The sequence below is a fragment of the Sylvia atricapilla genome, chromosome 3, assembly GCF_009819655.1.
Source record: "Sylvia atricapilla isolate bSylAtr1 chromosome 3, bSylAtr1.pri, whole genome shotgun sequence".
Lineage (NCBI taxonomy): Eukaryota > Metazoa > Chordata > Aves > Passeriformes > Sylviidae > Sylvia > Sylvia atricapilla.
In genome coordinates, this window is record NC_089142.1 from 101,910,386 (window position 1) to 101,933,524 (window position 23,139).

At 40.9% G+C, this 23,139-nt stretch overlaps 1 protein-coding gene across 2 annotated transcripts; it reads left to right on the plus strand.

Annotated features, from left to right (window-relative positions):
- Positions 1-2,408: 2,408 nt before the first annotated feature.
- MRPS5 (mitochondrial ribosomal protein S5) lies at positions 2,409-23,139 on the plus strand. 2 transcript variants are annotated; one of them, XM_066316449.1, is made up of 11 exons: positions 2,409-2,562; positions 3,753-3,890; positions 9,700-9,825; positions 10,153-10,386; positions 12,744-12,778; positions 17,993-18,083; positions 18,783-18,829; positions 19,287-19,344; positions 20,278-20,340; positions 21,484-21,620; positions 22,604-23,139. In XM_066316449.1, the coding sequence occupies exons 1-11, from the start codon at positions 2,496-2,498 to the stop codon at positions 22,826-22,828; spliced, it is 1,221 nt and encodes a 406-aa protein (XP_066172546.1). In that variant the 5' UTR covers positions 2,409-2,495; the 3' UTR covers positions 22,829-23,139. The 2 variants fall into 2 exon arrangements, with proteins under 2 accessions (XP_066172546.1, XP_066172547.1); XM_066316450.1 differs by lacking the exons at positions 17,993-18,083; positions 18,783-18,829.

Consider the following 23,139-nt stretch of genomic DNA (forward strand, 5'->3'; position numbering starts at 1 on the left):
GATACAAAAATTCTTCTTTCTGGGTGTGTTTTTGTCCCATAAGGTACAAAGCAATCATTATGCTGCACATTTAGGCAGTGCAGGTTGTGGGCTTCTGCTCATTGATGCAAATGAAGTAATTTGTATATATATATTATATATATATATATTATATATATAAATTAAAAAGAATATATATATAATTTATATATATATATATATATATGTAAATGTATATTAATATATATAACCAAAATTAACATTCAAAAAATAAAGAAATAAGGAAACCTTAGACACAGTGGTAATGATAGCTGATATAATTATGAGTGAACTGTCTGTTTAATCAGGATAACGTCCAGTAAAACATAATTATAGATAATACAGTAAGGTCCTCATATCATGAGGACCCTGATATTGGTGTGCCAACTATCAGAACCTGCTGTCTAAAGAAAGTATGGACAAAGGTCCAAACTGGAAGTAATAAAAAAAACCCAGGCTAAAACCACAGCCAAGAAACACACAGGCTCTAAAAAGGTGGGCCCAAGTTCATACAACTATATAGTCCTTCTATATAGATATAGAACTACATAGAACTTCATAGGACTACAGAGCTGATTACTTGTGGATTTGTTATAAATACATATCATAAAATGAGCTTTCTGTATTTTTAATAAATTGTTTTATAATTAATATTTTTATATAATTGTCATTTATCAAATATTAAGATAAATGCCATATGTGTAACGTTAAAATAACTTTATTTCTACTATTAACAAAAAGCTTAAGCATTTTAGGTAATTGATTACTATTTTATAATTGATTACTATTTTTTTAGGTAATTAATTACTATTTAGGTAATAGCAGTAGCTAATATAGTTATAAGTACACTGTTTTGTCAAGGTAAATGCCACTGAACATAAATAATAAAACCTCTACTATTGATATGCTAACTATCAGCATCTACTGTCTGAAAAAAGTATAGATCACTAAAAGTGGTAATAAAACCACAACCCCAAACACACATTTTCTAAAAAAGCAGAACCAAGGAGGGGCCATGCTAAACAGTTATTGAAAAAATATAAATATACATAATAGCCTATAAATACACAACAAGCTGATGTTATAGAAAAACATATATTATTTTATTTAAATAATTTCTCCAAGACAGTTAAGTGTGCTCTTAGTTAAATACTGAACACCCAAACCCTCAACACTTCTCTAAGGCCAGAATTTATTCTAGGTATCGGTGTGGAAAACGAGGTTTACTTTTTGGGTTAATTTTAAGAAGTTTAATAAAAGGATAATAGGAGATAAAGCAAAGGGTTCAACAGCTGGGGGTTCGGCATTTAGCTAAGAATGCTCTTACTATCTTTGGGCACATCCTTTAAATACTTTTTCTATTACATTAACTTGTATATTTATAGACTATAATGGACTATTTATAGACTATTTATAGATTATATTCATACTTTTCTACGAAGTAATTTTTATATTTTGGGAATTGCTTTGCATGGCTACTCTTCGGGTTTGCTTTTTTAGAGCACGGGTGTCTCTTGGCTGTGGTTTTAGTATTTTTTCATTATTATTTTACACAATTTTTTAATGTATTTGTTTTATACATGATATATTTATTATTATTATAATTACTTCTAGTTTGGGCTTTGGTTTGTACTTTTTTTAGACGGCAGACGCTGACACTTGGCATATCAATAGCAGGGTCTTTATTATATGTTTTCTGGATAGTATCCTGACCAAACAGAGAACTTATGTATATTAGCTACTACTATGTCTGAGTTTTGTTGATAGCAGAAATAAAAGGAAAGTTATTTTAACCTTACATATATATATATATATATATATATATATATACAGCATTTATTTTAATATTTGCGGAAAGCCAACGTTACAACGTGTGTTTATAATATTGGCGAATGAAGTATGAACGACGTTAAGGGCGTAGCTCGAACTGCGACACACCGGGAAAAGAAGTACTTTAAAAAGTCTTTTAAAAGAAGTACTTCAAAAGAAAAAGTCTCTTAAAAGAAGTACTTTAATAGAAGTACTTTAAAAAGTCTCTTCACAAGGGAGACGCCGGAGCGCACAGAGCGCAAACCCGGAGCAGGCTCGGCACCCTCGGCCGGGCCCCGCCATGGCGGCCGCTGGGGACCTGCCGGGGCCTTTTCCTCGGCGGCTGTCCCCGCCTGCCTGTGGCGCTGTGAGCGGCGCGGGAAGCAGCCGGAGCGAGGGGAAAACGTCAGCAAAAGCTCCACTAAAGCGGCAGCCGCCGACTTTCCCCTCTCTGCCTGGTTTATCCGCCGCCGTTCTGGAGTTCGCTGCGCTTTGCCATCAGGCGGCGCCTGGGCAGCCTCACTCGGTACGGTGGCCCGGAAGCGTCGGGAGGCAGGGAAGGGACGGTGGCCGGGAAGGGACAAGCGGCAGGGAAAGGACGGTGGCCGGGAAGGGACAAGCGGCACGGAAAGGACGGTGGCCGGGAAGGGAAGGACGGCAGGCCCGTCATGGCGGCGGCGGTGGTGGCGGCGGGCCGGGCGTGTGCCCGCGGTGCGCTCCGAGCGGCCTGGAGAGGTAATGGGGCAGCGCCGGGCAACGGGGGAGCCTCTGTGGGGAGGGCAGCGATCGCCGAGCCGGGGGAGAGGCGAGGGGATTGCCCGCAGGGCGAGGGCAGCGCGCTGAGGGTGCCCAGCCAGGCAGACATCGCATCCCTGGGCACGTCCGTGTGGGTGTCCGTACGTGCGTGTACACTCGTGTACATCCACGTGCACCTCCAGACACCCCCGTGTGTGTGCGCGGTGGGTTTGCGCTGTCCCTGCTGCCTTGCCGTGGGTCTGAGGTGTGAGAGCAGCCCGCGGTGCCTCCCGCGCTCCAGGGTTTCGATATTTATTTCTTTACTTCTTTATTTATTTGTTCACTTACTTACACCGACTGTGCCTTTGGAAACCTGGATCAGTCACCCATCAGAGGAACTTGGGCAGTGACATCTGCCTTGAGATGATGGAGTGGTGTGGTTTGCTTTATAATTCAGATTACTGTTTTCTTTCTGACTTTCTCCTCATCGTGAACATTTTTATTCAATAGGAATCCAAGGGGTTTTTTTTTTCCTCTTAATTTTTCTGTAATTGTCTGGGTTTTAATCCTCTTCAGTCGCTTTTCAAAACTCAAATGTATTGTTTTGTTCCCCCAGTATTTTCCCAGTATATACCAATGTGTTGTTTATTTTCCCTCGGGGGTTAAAGTAATACTTAGAAGGAAGGGAAAGCATCTTTGTTTTCTACAGGCCTCTAAAAACTTTCTTGCCTTTCTTTTCTTTAAGTAGTTAATGAATTTCAGGTCTCTTTTCGTCCTCAGGGCAATCTATAATGAAGTGATGCCAAACTGTGATTAAAGCCTGAACATTAAGAGGGGCTTGAAAAGAGGCTGGTGGGGTTTCTGTAGGGAAACATTTTCACAGTCTAGTCACAAGAATAGCCTTAAAAACCCTGAACCTTTTCTTGCAGGTAAACCAGGAAAAAGAAAAGGCTGCAGCTACTCCTTAATAATTTATTAAAATCACTCTAATGTGCTTGAAGGCTTCTTGCCTCCTTCTCTCGGTGACATTTTCTGTTGCAATGTTTCCCCTCCCACATTCTGCCTTGCACTTCAAGACAAAAGGCTCGAGTCTGGTTCCCTTTGGAAGTAACTGGGTTTTCTTCCCAGAAAACACCGTTTTAAGGGAGGAGAAGTGCTGTCTCTAAACACCTGTGTGTTTTTGCTCCCAGGGTTTGCTCCTGTGGCAGGGACAGGCAGCTGCAGCTCCTACTCCAGCCTGGCCTGGGCTTTCCAGACACGCTGCTCCCTCTCTGCCCCCTGGACTGGCACAGTGGAGCAGTGCAGGAAAAGCAGTTTCTTCAATACAGGTGAGTCTGGAGCTGGATAAAAATTATTGACTGTATCAGACAGGAGAGGGGAAAGGAAAGAATGTTCTGGAGAGATACAGGGAGGAAAGAAAATCTGTGTATGGTGAGTTTTTTGTATCTGCTGAGGTTACAGTGGCAACTGTAGGTGTTGGCAAAATCAGTTTGTCATCTTTTAACAGGAAACAAGGGTTTGTTTTATGTCACAGTGGATGGATCTAATAAATGTCATTGGCTGGGAGGAGGAAGCAGCTTCCCCTCTGTTTCCTAGGCCTTTATTGAGAGTATAAATTGTGTGTTTATCTCCTAAATTATTCCTGAGCCCTAAGGCAGGACGTGCTGCTCAAGCTGGTGCTGCCCCAAAGGTGAAATCACTGAAATGCAAGGTTTTGCTGCACAAAAACTGCTGGTTACAATCCTGCAGGTTGTCTGGTGCAGCGTTTTCCTGCAGTCCCCAGAGGAATTTCACCTGTGCTTTCCATAACTGTTTAAATTCACACTCAGGACTGTGAGCTGAGATAACTAAGGGTTTTTTTTCACCTGCCTGGTAGTTCCTTATCCTGTCCTGTAGGGGAAGAGAAGAAATGCTGAGGACACAATCTGTGGGAGAGGTAATTGCAGCAATTAGTCAAAATTTGATTGTTTATCGTAGGATTTAAAAGCTCTGCAGAATCAGAACTGGTGCTCTCTTCCTATTCTCAACATCTGGGTGACACAATACAGAATAATTCTTCAAACAGAGAAATTTGTTCCCTTTACATGTGCTGAAGGAAAAAAAAAAAAGTCAGGCTGGGCTTGCTGCTCACCTCACCCAGTAAATTTGGACCATTGACTGATTCCAAGTAAGTGAGGGTGGAGAGGTCTCCAAAGATTTGGGCAAGGCTGCAGTGTGAGCTGCAGACTCTGCATGGAAAAGGCTTTCTAAGGATGCCACCTGCAGGAAAAACTCGTTTAGGCAGGCAGCAGCAAGATGAGAATGTGTAAGAAGCCACCCTCTGCTGTTATTTTGTTTATCTGAAATTAAACCTGTAGCACCACAAGTGATTGCAGTGTGATTAGGATTTGTAGGTGAGGTTATTTCCTTAATTAGGCTTGTGTTCATACTCACAGGCTCTGGATGAGCTCTGTTTTACCAGGAGCTTTTCCAGATGTCTGCTCAAATGACTGAGTGAAAAACATTTGCTGAGATGGCATCCGTGTTGTTTAGTAAAATTGGATATATTTTGGCAAACTACCTGAAACTATTGGCTCCATTTAATAAGATGGGGAAATGAAAGTGTGTTTCCTTTATGTACTGGGCAGAGACAGCAGCCATGAGATTCAGAAGACTCAGGGTTTGGTATTTCAAAGCATTTTGTATTTTCAAATTATCCTAAGAGCACTTTGTCTTACAGGAATAAAAAGCAAAACCTTCAGGATTCAAATGGAGTGGATATAAGCAGTATAAATCAATCACTCAGTATAAATCCCTGCAGTTTCTTCAGGAGTGACAGCATTTAAAATGCAGATATGACCATTTTGTGTGGAATGGTTGTCAAGTGAAATGTCAGCTAAATGACAAGGCTTTGTGACTGGGAGAGGTGCCTGGAGTTTTGTCTCTTGTTAGTGAGTGTTTAATTATCTTCCATCATTCCTGGGGTAATATTACTGTGCTCTTGTTGGTAGGGTCATCCATACCTTTAACAGAACTGTTATTTCTAGTAGTTTGACTGGATTAAATAGAAGGAATTGCAATTCTCCCTGATCCTTACCCAGATACTTCTCTCCTGCAACTCTGACACAGAAACACACATCAGGGTTTATTCTTGTCCTATGACATAGTTTTTAATGAAATAATGTGAAATTATCTTCTTATTCCAGGCTTATTCTTTCCTCTTTCCACCCTCCTGACCCTGGGGTTTTGTTGTCTTATGTGAGTTTTCTTTGGGCTAAAATGTTCATTTGGACAGCTGTGTCTAACTCGATGATCAGAATTTAAAAACACTTCCTTTTTCAATTTACAAAGAGTTTCTCTTGAAGTATGAACATTCCAGATAAATAATTCACATAAATAATTTAAATACATTTAGATTTAATTTTAGGTAAATTAATTTAAAATAATTTAAATAAATTACAGAGCTGCCTCTTCTCCTTATCAGTAGTACCATAAGAAGAGTTTTGATGTTTCAGCGTTAAGGATGTAAAGAGTGACATCTGTACAACTACTTTTTTAATTTCTTTTTTTTCCTTTTACAAGGGAGTTGTCTGTATGTTGAAAAATAGTTGGTTAATTGCTTTTAGTCAAAAGAAAGGGGGCTGAATACCTTACAGTTAATTGTACTTGAAAAGGCATTCTGTTTGGGTTTTCATTGGATTGGGGTGTTTGTACAGTGTTTATTTTTGATGGTTTTACTGTATTACTTTTCAAAGGCATTTAGCCTCTGGTTTTCATTTTGTTCTGAGGAACTGACCCAAGCCAAAGGTGTTTAGTTTACAAACCTCACTGAAAGTTCTCCATTTCCATCTGGTGACACTGAGGCATGATAGTTACTAAAAATAAAAATAAAAAATAAAATAAAATAAAATAAAATAAAATAAAAAGAGAAAGCTTTAATAGTCAAAGCAACTGTCCAAAAATAATAGCACTTAAACAATACATACCAGCTACATTTAGGGTACTTGGTTTTTCATAAAATGCTATAAAGAAAACATAAAATACAGGTTTCTCAGATGCTGGGATTGTAGCTGGATTTATTCAGGGTTTGAAATGAGACTGACAATCCATTTGACAATCCCACATCTACGACCTCTGCTGACACTGTGCCAAATTGCCAGCTTTAGAAAATGGGCAGTTGTGATCTGAGTGCACTGCTCAAGGTTTGCAGGTAAGTGGGGTTATTCCCTGTGACAGTGCAGCAGTGTGAGTGCATCTCCTGGAATATTTTCCAGCTCTGGGGTTTTATTGCATTACCAGTTTGGAAGTTTTGTTTCTGCGTTTTGAGGAAAATGTCCCAAAACTTTCCCATTTATCTTGGGGGGAAGAAATAATTAGACTGTAGATGTCTTTTTTTTCTGCCAACAAATTTGCACACCCAGCTATTCAACATTTTTATGCAATCCACATAATTGGAGCTGTTGCAATTTTTGACAATGTTAATTGAGGTGAACACACTGATTTTGATGACTGTGCTGTGGAATCCCACATGTTAAAAGTGATCCCTCAGGTCTTAGTGTGCCATTGTTCCATTTTTCTCTTATTACCAAATCTCTTTGGAGAGGGAATGGGGTTGAAATATCATAGCTGGTAAGGTTTCATCTGTTAATAAAATAGCGTGATCCAGTGTAATTGCATCAGTGAGTTCCTTAAGGTGATGCAGCTACACAAATGTGGTGTCAGTGGACAGCAGAAAGAAGCATGTTAATTACAACAAGTTCCTTTAATTATGTCAATATTAATGTCTGTATCTCTGCTGCTGTGCTGCCACAGGCTGTCACCAAAAACCTTAGGGAAAGGTTACTTGTGTTTGAAGGAAGTGAGCCTACTTAGCTGTTTTACAGAATTGATTATTTCTTCTGCTTTTCCTCAGTTTTTCAGCTTGCTGCTCTTTGTCTTTCTCCATATGCTCAGCAAGCTGGGAACTCATCTTGCAGGAGACAAAGAAATCTGGTTTTAACCTCAGTTAATGAGTATCTGGGATACTGGTTTCTGATGGGACTTACAGCAAGTCCTTCAGTCCTTGTGGTTTGACCTGATAAATACCTGATGTTCAGGGAGAATAGGAAGAGACACAACCCCAAACTCTTTATGGAATATTGCAGATACCTTTTGTGTAGATTAAGTGAAATGGAGTGATGTGACACAGACTTACTGTTGGTGGCTGTTAGTGATCAACTCGAGGAAAGCATGCTTTAGTGGATAGCGGATCTTTTTCTATAAAATAAAATAAAATCTTATAGATGACACTCGCTCCCCCCACTCAGAATCTCTGTGCTTTTGGGTAAGTGACTAAAAATTGTGCAGTGGCTTTTATGACTGCACCTATTTTAGCTCTTGAGGAATGCATGCTATTTTACAAAGGCAAAATAGATTAAGCCCATAAATCTCAGAGACACTGCTTATCTGCTGTGGTGTCTTCATTGCAGAATATCCCTACAAGTGTGGAAGCAGCTCCTCCTTCCCTCTGGAGTTACTCCCTCCAGTTCAAGACATTCCTCCTGCCTGTGTGTGTGCTCACTGATCACCTTGGTGCTTTGCTGCTGAGACAGACTGACCTTTCTCCCCCACAGGTTTTTGTTTTCTCCAGTGCTGTGTGGTGTGTCTGTCAGCAGCAGTGTCCCCATCACTGTAATGTTCCTGCTGACAGCCCATCCCTTTCACATCCCATTCTTGTCACTTCCTCTTAAAATCAGCCTGGGACCTCCACCCTATGAAGAACTCAGCAGCCTGCAGGCTTCTGACGTGTTCCATGAAATGCAGCTGCTTCCCAGACACATGATGGGATTATTATGGACTGGCGAGATGAGCTGCACTTTGGGACCAAACATGGTGTTTTCATCTGGCTCTCATTTTGTCAGAATTGGTGCAGTGCTTGAGGCCAAAGCTTGATTAGACCTGACCTGCTCTTTGTGGATCTGTTGGCATTGAATGTTCTCCTTCGGTGCAGGACAATGTCCTTGCTCTGTGACCTTTGCTCCTTTCCTCTCTTGGAATTTAAGTGAGCTGATTTTGTGTGTATATTTGGAGTGCAGCTCAAAGTGCAGGATTTCTTTTTTTTTTTGGCATCTATTACCAGCTCCAGAGCTGCTCTTTTCTTTTAACTGCTTGTTGCTGCCCCTCTGTAGCTGTGATGACCCTTTGTGAGGTCACCCAAACTGCAGATCCAGCTTCAAAATAGCCTTGCAAAGAAAAATGGAAGTACCTTTGTTGTGATTCCATGTTTCCAGGCTAGCAGGATTATCTTTTTTTTAAAAAAAGAACTGCTGGTTACACTGTGTTTTCTGAATAAGATGATCAGCTTAACAGGATTGATGATCAGCCTTCCACCTAATGGAGCAACCCCAGAGTTGACTTAGCATGAATTTACTGAAAAACACATTACCTACTTTGTTTGGGGTTTTTTTTCCCCTGAAAAAATTTGAAGTAAAGAGCTAATGCATTGCTACACATTTTTGTTGGTTTGGGTGGGGTTTTTTGTTGGTTTTTTTCCCCACACACGTTTAGCTGTCAGCTACATTCATTGGTGTGTTGTGATCAATTGTAATCTGTTGGTTAACAAAAGACATTTCACTTGTCCATCAAATCTCTCTATTCTCAGATTGATCACGAATCCCTTGTTATTACAGGTGTGTTTATTGTTCACCCTCAGAGTAGATTGTTGTGTTAAAGGAACTTCTCATTTTTGTGTTTTGTGGCTTTTAAAGCAGGATGTTTTTAGGGGCGATTCAAGTTGACTGACCCTGATTAATCTCCTTGGATAAGCATTTCAAGGCATTGCTGCTCTGAGCTCCTAATGAGTGATTTTCTTTTCATGACCTGGAAATTAATATTGTACTGGTGACTTGTTAGGAATATTTGTCCTTAAATCCCCTTTGTAAAAACCTACACTTGGCTGTGTGCCTCTCTCAGTGCAGGAGTCGGGAGCAGAGGCACCAAATCCATATGCACAGGGTAGGAAATTACTTTCTTGGCAGGGCAGTAATGCTACAGTGTCAATTCCAGCAAAGCAAAGATCAAGCAGGTTTCAGATTTGGGGTTATTTTTTGTTCAGCTTCAGTTTCCAGTGTGAGCTGTACTTGAATATAACTAAAGGAAGTTGGTTTTTTTTTATTTCAGTGACAGCTGATCAGCTCTGGAAAGGAGCTTTGGCAGAGACTGGCGTGGGAGTAAAGAAAGGAAGGGGGAAGAAAAGGAAGAAAAAGCTAAGGAAGAACCTCAATAGAGGCCAGGAGATTGGTGAAGGTAGATTCACAAATACAAAGCTGAAGACATGTCTTGATGCTTTTGTGTATAGTATAATACATATTTTCTTGCATTCATAAGTGGATGAATTTCTTTTCCTGTCTGTGATGTCAGAACTGCTAGAGATATTTTTGCCTTAAACAAAAAATAAAAATCTTGATAGGATTATTTAAAGTTGTTTTTGCTTTTTTAGGTATAAATTCTGCATCGCAGAATGCATTTGAAACACATGAGAATTTTCCATTTTGTTGCATTTATTTTTTCCTGAGTGCAGAGTTGCAATCTTAATTTGAAGCAAAACATAATTTTTCCTCTGTTGTTTTTAAGGACGTTCTGGTTTGCTCTGGCCTGGACTCAATGCTCCTGTGCTGCAGACTGGGCAAGTGCAGGAAATTGCCACACGAAAAAAAGAAGAACGAGACAGAATTCAGACTGAAATCATTCAGCAGAGAGATACTTTGGAGAGGAGAAAGAAAATAAAAATCAAGAGAGAGGGAGGATGGAGTGGGAAGAGTTGGGGAGGTATCCTTCTGGATCCCCCTGACCCTGGTCCTAATGGAGGTAAGAAAACCAATTTTCTGCCTCCTCTCCCTCAGCCTTTTTCAGGGGGGCTTGGAGAGAGGGAGAGCCAGACTTTTTCTGTGATTGAAAATTGGGGTTGTACTTTGTTCCAAAAGTACAGCAGGTACTGCTACCAGCAGTGAAATTTGTTATAACTCTGCTGAATTTCCTGTAGCTGTCAGATTGCCCTATTACATTACAGACTCTGATTTTCTGTGGGATTACAGAGTACTGTGTTATTTCACAGGGGTCTTGAAGGATGGAAATGTTCTGCATCAATTGCTTTTGAGTATGAAATATAGTCATTTCTTTAACAGTTGCCTAAAGGATTCTGTGGGATAGCTCAATCTTTTTAAAATTATAGTTCAAACAATGAAATGGGGTTAAAAGATTATGTGGTTTGAATGTAGCTTTCAGAAGAAGCTGCAATAAATAACTACCATAATAACTATAAAAGTTATTTTTTTATTTCCTAAGTGAAACTAGAGCTCTTAAATGTACAGCAGAGAGGTGACTTTTTTACAGTGCTCTTACTTAGACTACTAGTGATTCTGGGGTAGCTTTAACATTTAGAAGCCTGATCTCTTTTAACTAATTAAACATGAAAAAGACTTGTTGGGCTGAGTTTTTACTGTGAAACTTCACTTATTGACACCTTTCTGCACATGTTTATAGGGAGAGGAGCTAAGAAACACAGCTCTGGTATTTTCTCCGGTATTTTCTCTGTTTGCATTTTATTTTGTTACCCTAAAAGCAAATATTCCCTGGAAGGCAGTGATGTGACAGTGGACTTGGCTGGCTGTCACTGCATCTGTCAGTGTGAAAATGGGAGATTTGTGGGGTTAATTGCTCCAAATTCCCCCGAAATCAGTGGTGGAGCACGGAGCAGGTGGAGAAAGTGCCATGGTTCCACACTGTGAACACAAGACTGTGTTGAGTTTGTAACTAAAACTTTCAGTTTTTACCTAAAAGAAGTGGCAGCTGTTGTAAACAGTGTTTATGCATTTGTGAACATTACCTTCTGCTGTTTTCCTTGGGGGTTTTTTGGGGTGGTTTTTGTTGGGGTTTTTTTGCTTTTGGCTAGTACTACTGATGTGAATTACTTGCATTAAAGTTGGCTGTGTGAAGTCTGTTGTAGTCAGATCAAGTTCTGCCAAAAAAGAGGAAAGGGCACTGCAATCAAAATGGGAGAGTGAAGCTGTCAGCTTGTGTGAGAAATGTGTTGGAGAAAAAAAAAAAAAAAAGGCAGCTTCTGGTTAGCATGCACTGATTTCCTTTAAATCTGGGATCTTTAGGCCCCCACAGCTCTTTCAGCATCTTTTTCTTCTGAGGATTAATGATTTTGCAGGGGAATTGGGACATTCACTGCATGCAGAGCAGTGTCAAGGTGATGGGAAGAGCAGACCTGAAGCTGCCAAACCCAGTGAATCTTTTTGGCCTGAGACTGTGGCATGGCTGGATTCCCTGGTTGTCACTTATTGTGCCAGCTAGGAGGAGAGAAAGGACAGTATTTTCCACTTAAAAATCAAATTACTTCTCTCCCAAGTGTTTCTTTAGCAACTGAAGAGGTTCAGAGGGAGCAGAAAGTGCCTGCTGGGATTCACATCCTTAGTGTGAGCTGGGAATCTGCTTGGTGCAGCCTGCCAGATCTTTAAACTCTCCATGAACATGTTCGTAAAGATCTTGGAGGTTGTGTAAATAATAAACCAATGTTTGGTGCAGCACTGAGGCCCCAGTTCTACACCATTATGCATTTTTAAGCTTTCCTCCAGAATCTCACTGTAACTGCCCCAAATAAAGGTTCTCTGTGTTATACTGGAATGTTCAGATTGGAAAAGCAAGAGGCTGTAAGGACTATGGTTATTTGAAATGGTAATATATTGTTTTGTTTCGTGCTCCCCCTCTCCTTTCTGGTATTTCACAAGAGCGTGGATAAAGAAGGGCTTGCAGTTTCACAGAATCACAGAAAAGATTGAGTTGGAAGAGGTTTTTTACAGGTCATCTAGTCCAAACCTCAAGTTCCTTTGAATCCCTGTTCATTGTATGGTAAAAGCTTCAGAATATTCTGGAAAATACTGGATAATACTTGAGTCATAATGGAAGTGACCCATCTGGGAATTTTAATGATTTTCTCTGTATAAATGGAATTTGAGGTTTATTTGCAGCTTTGGAGCAGTATTTAGGGAAGAAGGCAGCTCTCACTGTTGCCTTCAAATCATTCTTATTTTACCTTTTCTACTCCTTGCTGAGACTGCTTTATAAATTCCAGCTCCAGAGAAGTTGTTCTTAATTCCTGGGGGCTGTGCTGAGAGACAGGCACCACAAGGGAATCTCACACCTTGCTTTTCTCCCAACAGAGACCTATGAAGATTTTGAAACAAGAGTCATCGAGGTAAGCATTGCAAACCTTCCCAGGGACTTGGAGGAATTGTCACTGCTTCATACTGACCCTGCAATTATTTCCCAAGCCTTTGCTAAGTCACTCTTACAGCAGAAGGAGTTAGCAGCTCCTGGGCTGAAAGTTAAAGGAATAATCAGGCAAGTCAGGAGCTGAGCTGCCTGACAGCTCCACTGCAGAAAAGCATCTGAAGCTTCTCTCCTGTCCTGGTAAATGTGCAGATGGGTTTCCTTGTCCTTGATTATCTTCCTGCTTTTTGTTGAGGTGACCATCAGTTGGAATTCTATCCAGAGGCTCGAGGATTTCCTAGAGAAGTGCAAATCTTTGCTTGTGGCAGTGGCTTTCAGTATCTCCTAAGACATGGGAAACAATGATGCTGTGCTGCAATCTCAATTAAATATCATTAGTTGGTTTCTATATATATTTTTTTTATCCTGCAGAGAGGAAAGATGTAAACTGTTTTAGATGTCTGCTGTGAAAAGGATTAAAAAGTAATGGATATAAATAAAAAAGCAAGGTAAATTTAGACCTAAAGAATGACTTGGAAATGGGAATTTGAATACTGGAATGGATTGAGAGTATATGGAATGTCTGCCTTTGGAGTTTGTTAAAACAGGTTAAATAGTCTGTCAGAAGGATTGAGGAGCCAAAATCTGTGGCTTGTTAACCCGTTTTCTTATCTCAGTGGGGTTTTAGAGTGGCTGAGCCACAACATGGGCTTTGATGCAGCCAGGGCAGTCTGGAGCACTTGGCCTTTAGCTGAGTCTGTGTTTGAAGGCCATCTGTAAAAACAGAATTGCACAGGAACTGTTCATCACAGGGGTGATTTTTGCTCCCAAGCCCTGCAGCTGGCAGTGCCTGGACTGCAGAGCAGAGAGTGCTGTTGTCACAGCTGACTCTCCCTTTGGATGCTGCAGCAGAGAGGGGCCTTGGCCCTTCTGTGCTGGCACAATTATTTACAAACAGCAAAGCTGCACTGGTTCCATGTGCTACAGGAATCTGTCTCTGTCTTGATTATATTGGAGTAATAAAAGGGCTTTAGAAGCAGGCTGGGGCTCTGCTGTTGCATGAGATTGCCACAGATGAGAAGTGAGAAAGTGGAATGCTTTTGCAGAAAAAAACAGCAGCAGCAAAAATTATCTGTTCAAAATCAGCAGCGAGCTGAAGCTAATTGAGTCTTACAATTTTCTGATAACAAGCAGGAGTTTGGAAATAAATAGATCATTTCAGCATTCCTGGCTTAAATAGGTGAGAGACATGCTGCTATTTCTGGATGTGTTTTCCATTATCTTTTCCTTCACCACGGTACAGGAGATGAAAATGATGTCTGCTGGGAAGTTGTGATTAAAATTATGTTTGCTGGGAGGTTGTGATTAAAATAATGTTTGCTGGGAGGTTATGCTTCACAGCAAGAACCTCACAGCCATTTTTAAAGGGCTGCCTGATGAACAAAGATAAAACGGGCCCTTTCTGTTGTGATTATGTCCCTGAAAAGGCTGTGCTGCTTTGCTGGAAGAAGAGAGAAGTTGCTTATTAAAGTGTTTTCTTATAATGTAGGAACAGAAAAGCTGTAATTTGATTTCTCCTGACTGAAAAATAGAGGGTAGACAAGCTCAGATTTTCGTGTCAGCTTGGAACTGAAGTTGTCATAGAGAACTTGGGTTAACTGTTTCTTACTTCCCCTGCTAGCCTAAGGCACATTTCCTGTTCTGCTCTTATGTTAAAGATAAGAGCAATCTCTTTAAATAGAAGTGATGGTAATGCTTAACTGGTGTCTAACAAACTATAATCAGTGCTCATTAAAATCCATTGTTATTTTCACTGGAAGGCTTCATTTCATGTGTCAGCATCCCTCAGATGAGATTTTCATTTATTTTTCTCGAAAATGAACATGCGAACATAGCAGAAGATAAAAAGTAGCCTACCTGACATCCTGTGCTGTAACAGTGATTGCCTTGTAGTGCAATTAAAATTGGAAAGTGGGACCTTGTGCTCAGCAGGGCCTGAAGGCACAGAACATGAGGTTAGTGATGGAAAACTTCTCAAGGAGAAGATGAAATTATAAATAATGCCCTTTGCAAAAGACACATCTTAAAGGGGTTTTGTCCAACACTGAAACTGCCTCCTGCCAGTTGTGAAAACGGATTTTCACTTACTGATTTGTTCATGCTTTTTTTGTTCCCGTTGCCTGTTTCTGGTGAAGGCACCTTGAAGAATTTTGTGACTCATTTTAGCAGAGTCAGTGTAACCTTTGCAGTGTCAGAACTGCTCTGGTTTTGGGTATGGTACTATCAGACCCAATGTTTTAAATCAATGTTCAATATTAAACATTTAAATAATGCTTTAAATAAACAAACAAAAACACTCAGAGGTTTGTGTTGGAGTGTCCAACTCAAACCCTGTCAGAAGTGCTTTTCTTTCAGCACTGCACCCTGCTCTCATTTTATCTTCTTTATTTGAGAGAAAATTTGGAGGTGTACTGGGAGAAGTGTTGGGACCAGAGGCTCTAATCCCATGGAGGGCTCAGCCTGTGCAGACACAGACACAGCAGAAGAGTGGCAGTGCCAAGACTGTGCCCTAGAGGTGGCAGGTTCCTAGAAATCAGGACAAAAATAGGATTTCTAGAAAGGAGAAATTCTATTCTACTTCTGAAATAAAATGTCTAGAAATTCCCAATCAAGGGTCATCAAGTTGGCCAGTCATTCATGTGGCTTTTACAGGAACAAAACCTCCAAGGCAGTGTTGGATTGTGACCCTTTTTCTAACCAACAGCTCAAGGCATCATAACCTTTGGCAGCCTGCCTTTGAGTGTAACTTAACTTCCAATTAATAAATGTAGAGTTAATAAACTTCTTGTAATAAATGTTTGAGGAGGTTTCATTTTGGTGTGGAGGTGCTGCTCTTCCCACAGTTCTAAGCTGAATTTGCAGTATTTCACCCCTGGATGGTGGAAACAAGGAGACTAATTAATTGGAGCAGTTAATTTGAGGTACATTGTGATTGAGGTTGGGCACATGTTGCATCTGTTTTCAAAAATTAAAAACCAGTCTAATCTGAGTGGCAAGTTGCTAACAGGAGTGGCTGTGTCTTAGTTTCAGTCACTTTTGAGAGGCTGTGCTGGTCTAGGAGAGGCACAGAAGCTCCTGGAGTGTGTCTTTATTGCCACATCCTGGAAAGGGAGAGGAATAACCCATGAGATGTTTTACAAACATCACATCCTTTACTTTTGACGTGCTGCCTCTATTTTTGTCCAGGTGCCTACTGAGATTGGCAGCAGAAGATGAAAGTGTGTGCAAAGCAAAAATAGTATTCTCTTGATGCTCCTGGGGAGATGACTCTGCCTCACTCTCTTTTCTTCCATTATTATTTGGCATTTTCTTTAAATAGCCCTTTTCCACTGGCACTTTCATCTTATGGGGCGTGGTGTTTTTAGCTTGTTCTTGTCAGCAGTGAGTTTGAAGAAAGAAAAAGAGCTTGGAATAAGCAATTGGCAAGGCTGGTATTTCTTCAAAGTGCTCTCTAGAATGTGGGAGCATTAATTAAATATTACATGAGTTAATTCAGTATTATTAAATTAATTGAATATTATTAAATATCGAATTAACCAGCAGCTTTATTTTAATGAAAGCAAGGTGAATTTTTGGAAACCCTGACCATAATCTGTACCTAGTGAAGGCACTGGAATTTTGGGGGGGATTATTTGGTTAGGGTTGGATTTTTTTGTTAGTTTTTGTTTTGGGGGGGGGGTGTTTGTTTTTTGGGGTTTTTTTGTTTGGATTTCTTATTTCAGTGAGAATGTTTAAGCCACGACCAAGTATTTTCTAATAATCTGCTTTCACATGTATCACACTACAACCTGAGTAGCTGAAGAGTTACATACAGGGAAAAGGATTTTTGTATATGTTATGTATCACCTTTTTATACTTTATATGTAATTAATGTATTGCATACAGCATATCAACTGTATGTCTGTATTTAAATAAACATTTAGTTCAATATATAAACAAAAGCAAGGGAACTGGAAGAGAAGGACAAAGGATCGCAGATTGTTGTCCCAAAATTGTGTTCTCTCACCCAGTGTACAAGAAGCCAAGGCACACACAGTGAAGCTGTGTGATTTATTTATAATTAATCCACAGGGCTGCTGTGGGTAAAGCCAGCACACTGAAAGCCAAGACTATAAACTTATTTATACAGTTTGATTATTTACAGTTCTGCATCATGAATCTGCATCACTGCTTGGCTGAGCTGTGATCTCTCACCTGGGTTTAAGGGTACAGCACACCCAAAATTCCTGTGTGGGGTTAGGGATAGCCTCAGCCTCAGAGGTGTGGTTTTCACACCAAAATCAGCCAAGTTCCCCAAAGGACAAAATCTGAAGTATTTCTAAACCCCAGCAGTCCAAAGCTGGTTTGGGCTGACATGTAACCAGTCTGTTCCCCTTATCTGATCATTTTAGTGACCTTTTGGGATATTCTGCATTCTCTGGGTCAGGTTATCCCAGAGAACAGGCTCTGCCTCCCCCCTTACATCTGTCCCCTGACCCCTCTGGGGTGTGTTAGACCCTCTATGGTGTAAGGGCTGTAAAGCAGTGACTTCTACAGAATCATGGAATATTCTGACCTTCCCCTCTCTTCAGTGGAATCTCTGCAGTGACCCTGCCTTCTGCAGCAGGCAGGTAGATTTCAGTCCTAAATCTTGATTCGTGTAAAGCAGCAACAGAGCTTGAGCAATTTCTGAGAGTGCTTCTATAAGAGGTTAAAGTATGAGGGGGGGATTCAATACTGGTGTCACTTTCTCAATATTGGTGTCACTTTCTCAATATTAGTATTATTTCCATTTTTTTCCCCATCTTTTTTTCTTGGAATCACACACAAAGCTGGCAGCATCAGAGCTTTACCTGTTGTGCAGCTGAACAGAACATTTAACTTCCATGGAAGTGCGCTGAGGTAATTTTGCCTCTGATTGGCAAAATTGGTGGATTTTTTAACAAACTATGTATTTGATGCCTTAAAGGTTGTGTCCCACTGAAGATGCAGCACCAAAGACACTGTAGGTATTTCAAGTGTACCCCATAGACCTCTAGCACCTTTTTTTGTTTTTGAAAACTTGACTCTCTTTAAAAATAAATTTAAAAACTAACCAAAACTCCAACCCATTTGGACAATTTGCAATAACGTGGAGCTCTGTGCTGTGTTTTCTCTTCAGGTGAGGAATGTGTTTTGCATGAAGGCAAAGGAAGGCAGGAAGAAATCAGTGCGTGCCTTGGTGGCTGTTGGGAATGGCAAAGGGGCTGCAGGTATGTGCATTTATTGCCTGTGCCAGGTGACACGTGCTGGTGGCACCTTTTGTGTGCATTTATTGCCTGTGCAAGGTGACATCTGATATTTTGTGGGAGCTTTAGAAGGTTCATGATCCAGCAGAGTTTTGCTGGGCTTTGCCGATGTGAAAGATTCAAGGACTCCTGTGTGTTCCTCCAGCTGAGTTTTGCTCGCACTTGGGAGTGGAGGAAAATTTATAAAGGGAGGAAAAAACTCTGAATAAACTCTTCCTGCCTGTGCTTTGGAAAGCTTCTTCACAGAATGTGTTATCACTGTAATCCAGATGTCCTAAAGGATGAAACTGAAGTTGTCCCAGGCTTTTCTTTTCCTCATTCCCTTCTTTATTTTTAAACAGAGTGGACTGTTTCTTTTGTCTGGAGCAGTCACCACTACTCAGTTGTTTGGAACAAAGTTTGGTCAAACACATAAAAACGGCTTAAGCCTGAATTTTTTTCCCTTTGACCACAAGCAGTTGACATCCAGCTGTTAGGTGTTCACAACTCCTAAACTGAATTGCTCTGAACCACTTTCTGAGTATGATCTGTGCAGTGGAATGGAAATTAAAATTGAAATGCTGAACGTGGCTGTGAAGTTCTTTGGTTTTTTCCACTTCTCTTGCTGAAGATCATCTGCATCATCTGTGTCTCAGCAATAAAATGCCTCTGTCTGTCTTGCAGGTTTTGCAATAGGGAAGGCAGGTGACAGAACAAACGCTATAAGGAAGGTCTGTTGGTTGAATTTTCTTTGCTTGAGGACAATTACAATGAATTCATGCCTACTCTTACTATTTATTTCCTAATAATCAGTATCACTTGTAGTCTTTGCAAAGAAGTAAGTGCATGTGTTTGTCTGTCTTGATAATCATGGAGTGATTTAGGTTAGAAAAGCCCTTGGAGATGATTTCCATGGAGTTTAAATGTGGCAAATCTGTTCTCCTAAGTTGTTTTCTTTCTTTCTTTCTTTCTTTCTTTCTTTCTTTCTTTCTTTCTTTCTTTCTTTCTCTCTTTCTCTCTTTCTCTCTTTCTCTCTTTCTCTCTTTCTCTCTTTCTCTCTTTCTCTCTTTCTCTCTTTCTCTCTTTCTCTCTTTCTTTCTTAATATCTAATTAACTCAGCAATGGTCAATTGCAAATGCTTAGCAGAAGAATTCAAGGAGAAAAATGTTTTGTGCTCTTATTCTCTAGGCAAAGAATAAAGCAATAAGCTGCTTACACTTCATAGACCTGTATCAGAACCACACAAGTGAGTATTATTATTATTATTATTACTACTACTACTACTACTACTATTATTATTATTATTATTATTATTATTATTATTATTATTATTATTATTATTATTATTCCAGTATGAGCACTGGAATCTGCCAGCAAGGACTGGTTGCAGCTACTTGCAAAGCATAAAAAAAATGAAATAAAGTTTTTCTGATCTGATGTATTATAATTCCTGACAGCCTGGTCTAGTTGAAGGTTTCCCTGCTCTTTGTGGAGGTGTTGGACCTTTAAAAGCTCCCTTCCAACCCAAACAATTCCATTGTTCTGTGCTTAAAATTTGGATATTTAATGCAGAGTGTTTCAGGCTCTTAACAGCGAGGTTAGATCTGGTCTGGCACAGTTTGAGTTCAGGGGGTCAGGTCCTGTCAGGGCACTTTTCTTCACAGTGATCTCCTGTGCTTTTCCCCTTTCTGTGTCAGAGGAGAGATTCCCTGGGACTCAATCTGTGTGTCCATGCATGACCCAGCAGCCAGGGAGAGCCTGGCTGGGAGGATCAGCCTGATGCTTTTTGGTTTGTTCTCATGTTTTTCCTGGCAGTTTTTTGTTAGTGCTCTGTATGGAAAATCCAACCATGCTGATGCCTACGGGGAAATCTTAGGTTAAAAGCTAGATTGTTAAAAAATATTTTAAAAATACTGTTAAATTGTATCATGGGAGTTCAGCTCAAAGCTTACTGAGGCTCACTGGAGGCACACCTACCTGTTTTTCAATAGTAATATGGTATTCACAGGTATTTCAACATCCAAAATCTATTCCAGAAATTTACCTAGATTAATTCTCTTCTTTAAGGAGGTCAGGGGAGAGGAAAACCAACTTCACAGTTCAGAAGAAGAAAGGTTCTAGCTAAAGCTTTTCTAGAAACAAGAATTCATCTGTAATGCCTTTTTTTCTCCCTCTCCAGTTTACCACGACATTTCTGTGAAATTTAAAAGGACAAAAATTCGCATGAAGAAACAAAACAAAGGTAATTAAAGGAGTTTAAAGCTGAAGTTTTAATAATTATTGTTGGTATTACTATTGACTGCTATTACTATTACTAACATTATTACTGGTATTTATTTGAGGAACTTGAACTTTTGTAGTGTCTAATCTGCCACGTTTTAAGTGTTGAAAATGATCATTTTTCTTTATGAATATCTAGTGTTGCTGGCATGGCTTTGCTCTTGCAAACCGGGGTTTGTCCCTTTGACACTGCTGGCAGCTGTCTCACTCCTCCCTAGTGTAATGCCTTCAGTTGTGAGCTACCAGGGTGTGGAGCCTGCTCCTGCTCCAGCCCCTGCTGGGTTTGTGCAGAGCTGTAAATCCTCACAGCCCTCCCACTCCAGGTCTCCCTTTCTTTACAGCCTTGGTGGTTGTGAGGTCAGTTTGATCTTCCTGGAAGTGGCACCTGAAGCTCATCATTAAGGGGGTGGGTTTTTTCTTTTCCTTGTCTCTTTGGGGTTGTGATTTTTTTTTTTCAGATCTGTGTCTGTATGTTTTGTTTCTGGTTTCCCCTTTCTCCCTCAGTTTCCTGACTGACAACTGCAATGAGATAACCTCACCAGAATAAACTTTCTGGCCCTTTCCTGCAGCTTTCCAGCCATTTAGAACCCAGGATGAATTTCTTTTCTGTATCCTTTAATCAGCAGCAAGACTGTCCTGCAGTTTTTGAAGATCACTAGAGCTAAGCCGTGTGGACTAAACCTCTCTGGAGCAAAAGCAGACTCTAAAAACCAGTAACTCCTCCATTAAAAGCTGGCAAATCCAAGAAACCATTTGCAATTCATGCCAGTGCAGTACAGTTGTGCATTGGAGCTGACACATTCTCCATCTCTGTGATGGAGATGGATGCAGAGACACACAAACCTCTGCTGTGTTTGTGGATTTTGGAATGTGTTTGTGTCTCCTTCATTCTGCCACTAAAATGATGACAAAGCAGAGCTTATTCCAATTGCTGGGTCAGGAAAAGGGAAGTGATGCCTCTGCGCAGCCCCTGGAGCCATTTTTAACTTGTAATGTGTTCTAACAAAAATAACAAAGAAGAGCTCTCAGTGCTCTCTCCCGAGTAAGTCGTGTGCTTACAAATAATCACCCAAAGCTCATTTATGTGGTTTTTATTTTCCCCCAGGGTATGGCCTGCATTGCCACCGAGCCATTATCACCATGTGCAGGTTAATTGGCATTAAGGACATGTATGCCAAGGTCACTGGGTCTAAAAACTTGATTAACCTCACCAGGGCTCTCTTCAGAGGCTTGACCCTGCAGGTGGGTGCACTCAGTGCCCCTCAGGTATGGGGACAGGAGGGGATGGGTGTTGTGATGATTTGTGGACAAACAGTTCATATTCCAGGCTTCAAATGAAGTCACCTTACCAACAGCAACAAAATCAGCAAAGGGGAGAATTCCTGGGCAGTTTTATGGAGGAACAGCTGTCACCTGTAAACATTTTACTCTGTAAAATCTGAGTGTTATCAAAATAGCACCTCGTAGGCAAGGGAGAGGTGTAGGTGAAAATAATGTTACTTTTGTATCTTTGTGTCAGCTGATGCCACCACCTGTCTGGGCACTAACAGGCACTTGGCTGTTGTCAGAGCAAAATTTATATCCACATAAAAACATACCAATGTTCCTGCTCTGTGCTAACATGCCAAAATGAGCAGGATGTGTCTTTCCAGGAGCAAGTTCCTCTGGGATGATGCTGTGAGGATAATTAGTCTCTCTGAGGTCTGGATAATCTGAATTTTTACCCAGTAAGGTCAGCCTGACAAGTCATTTCATTTACTCAACTGTTGTTGCAGGACACGAAAGAAAGGCTCCAAATATTTCAGAAGGCAAAGTGCATAGAAAAAAAGTTTTATTGTTTAATTTTGACTGCTTTTTATAAGGTGTTCTGATACAGACTTAGCATGGTTGGTGAATAGGAACAACACTTCTCTAATCTTACTGGTTTAATCAGATAAACAGCAAAACACCACCTAGGGAAAGATTGTTTTGAGGAAGGAAAGTTGTTTGCCAAGATTGTTTTGAGAAGAAGCTTCCTTGAGAAGTTTTTCCTTGGGAAAAAGCATTTGCTAGCAGGCTAAAATCTCTCAGACCCAGAAATATCAGCACCCACACACAACTGTTTATTAGGAAATTACTTTGGGGATTTTTCTCTCCCTGCCCCACATCCCACGTAGATTTTTGCCCTGAAGTGTGGCCACACTGTGCATCACTGCTTTGGTTTTGTTTTCCCTGTGCTGCTGCAGGAGACTCACCAGCAGCTGGCAGACCAGAAGAGACTCTACGTGGTGGAATTTCGGGAGGAGCAGGGCCCTCTGCCCATCGTGGTGGCCCTGCCCCAGGGCAGGGTCCGGGAGGAGCCTGAGCCCGAGCCCGACGTGCCAGACACAAAGCTGGAGTGGAGGGAAGTGAAGGAGGCCCAGGGAATGCTGAAATCCCCCTGGGCACATGTCAGGAGGGCAGCGTGCTGACAGCTCCTGGCACCAGCTCAGAGCCTGCCTCAGCACAGCCTGTCTGGCCTTGAGGAGCTCTCCTGTGCCATCCATGGCACTGCTGCCACCCAGGAGCTCTGTCTGCTTCCCCAGAACTCCCCTGAACGCTGTCGCAGTAGGAATGTTCAGGTGGGAGCACTCAGTGAGTGTCTTTGGCTCCAAGCATGCGTTTGGTCCACTCCAGAGGATGGTTTGTAATCAAGAGCTCCCACGTTTCTTTCACGAGCTCTTGGGGAACTGTTGGAAATACAAGATTGTGAAAGCAATAAAGGATCATCAGAGTGGGTTTA

Coding starts and splice junctions, on each gene's coding strand:
- MRPS5 (XM_066316449.1), top strand. CDS start 2,496: ATGGCGGCGGCGGTGGTGGCGGCGGGCCGGGCGTGTGCCCGCGGTGCG. Junction 18,830..19,286: donor GAACAAACGCTATAAGGAAG/GTCTGTTGGTTG, acceptor CTTATTCTCTAG/GCAAAGAATAAAGCAATAAG. Junction 21,621..22,603: donor TCAGAGGCTTGACCCTGCAG/GTGGGTGCACTC, acceptor GTGCTGCTGCAG/GAGACTCACCAGCAGCTGGC.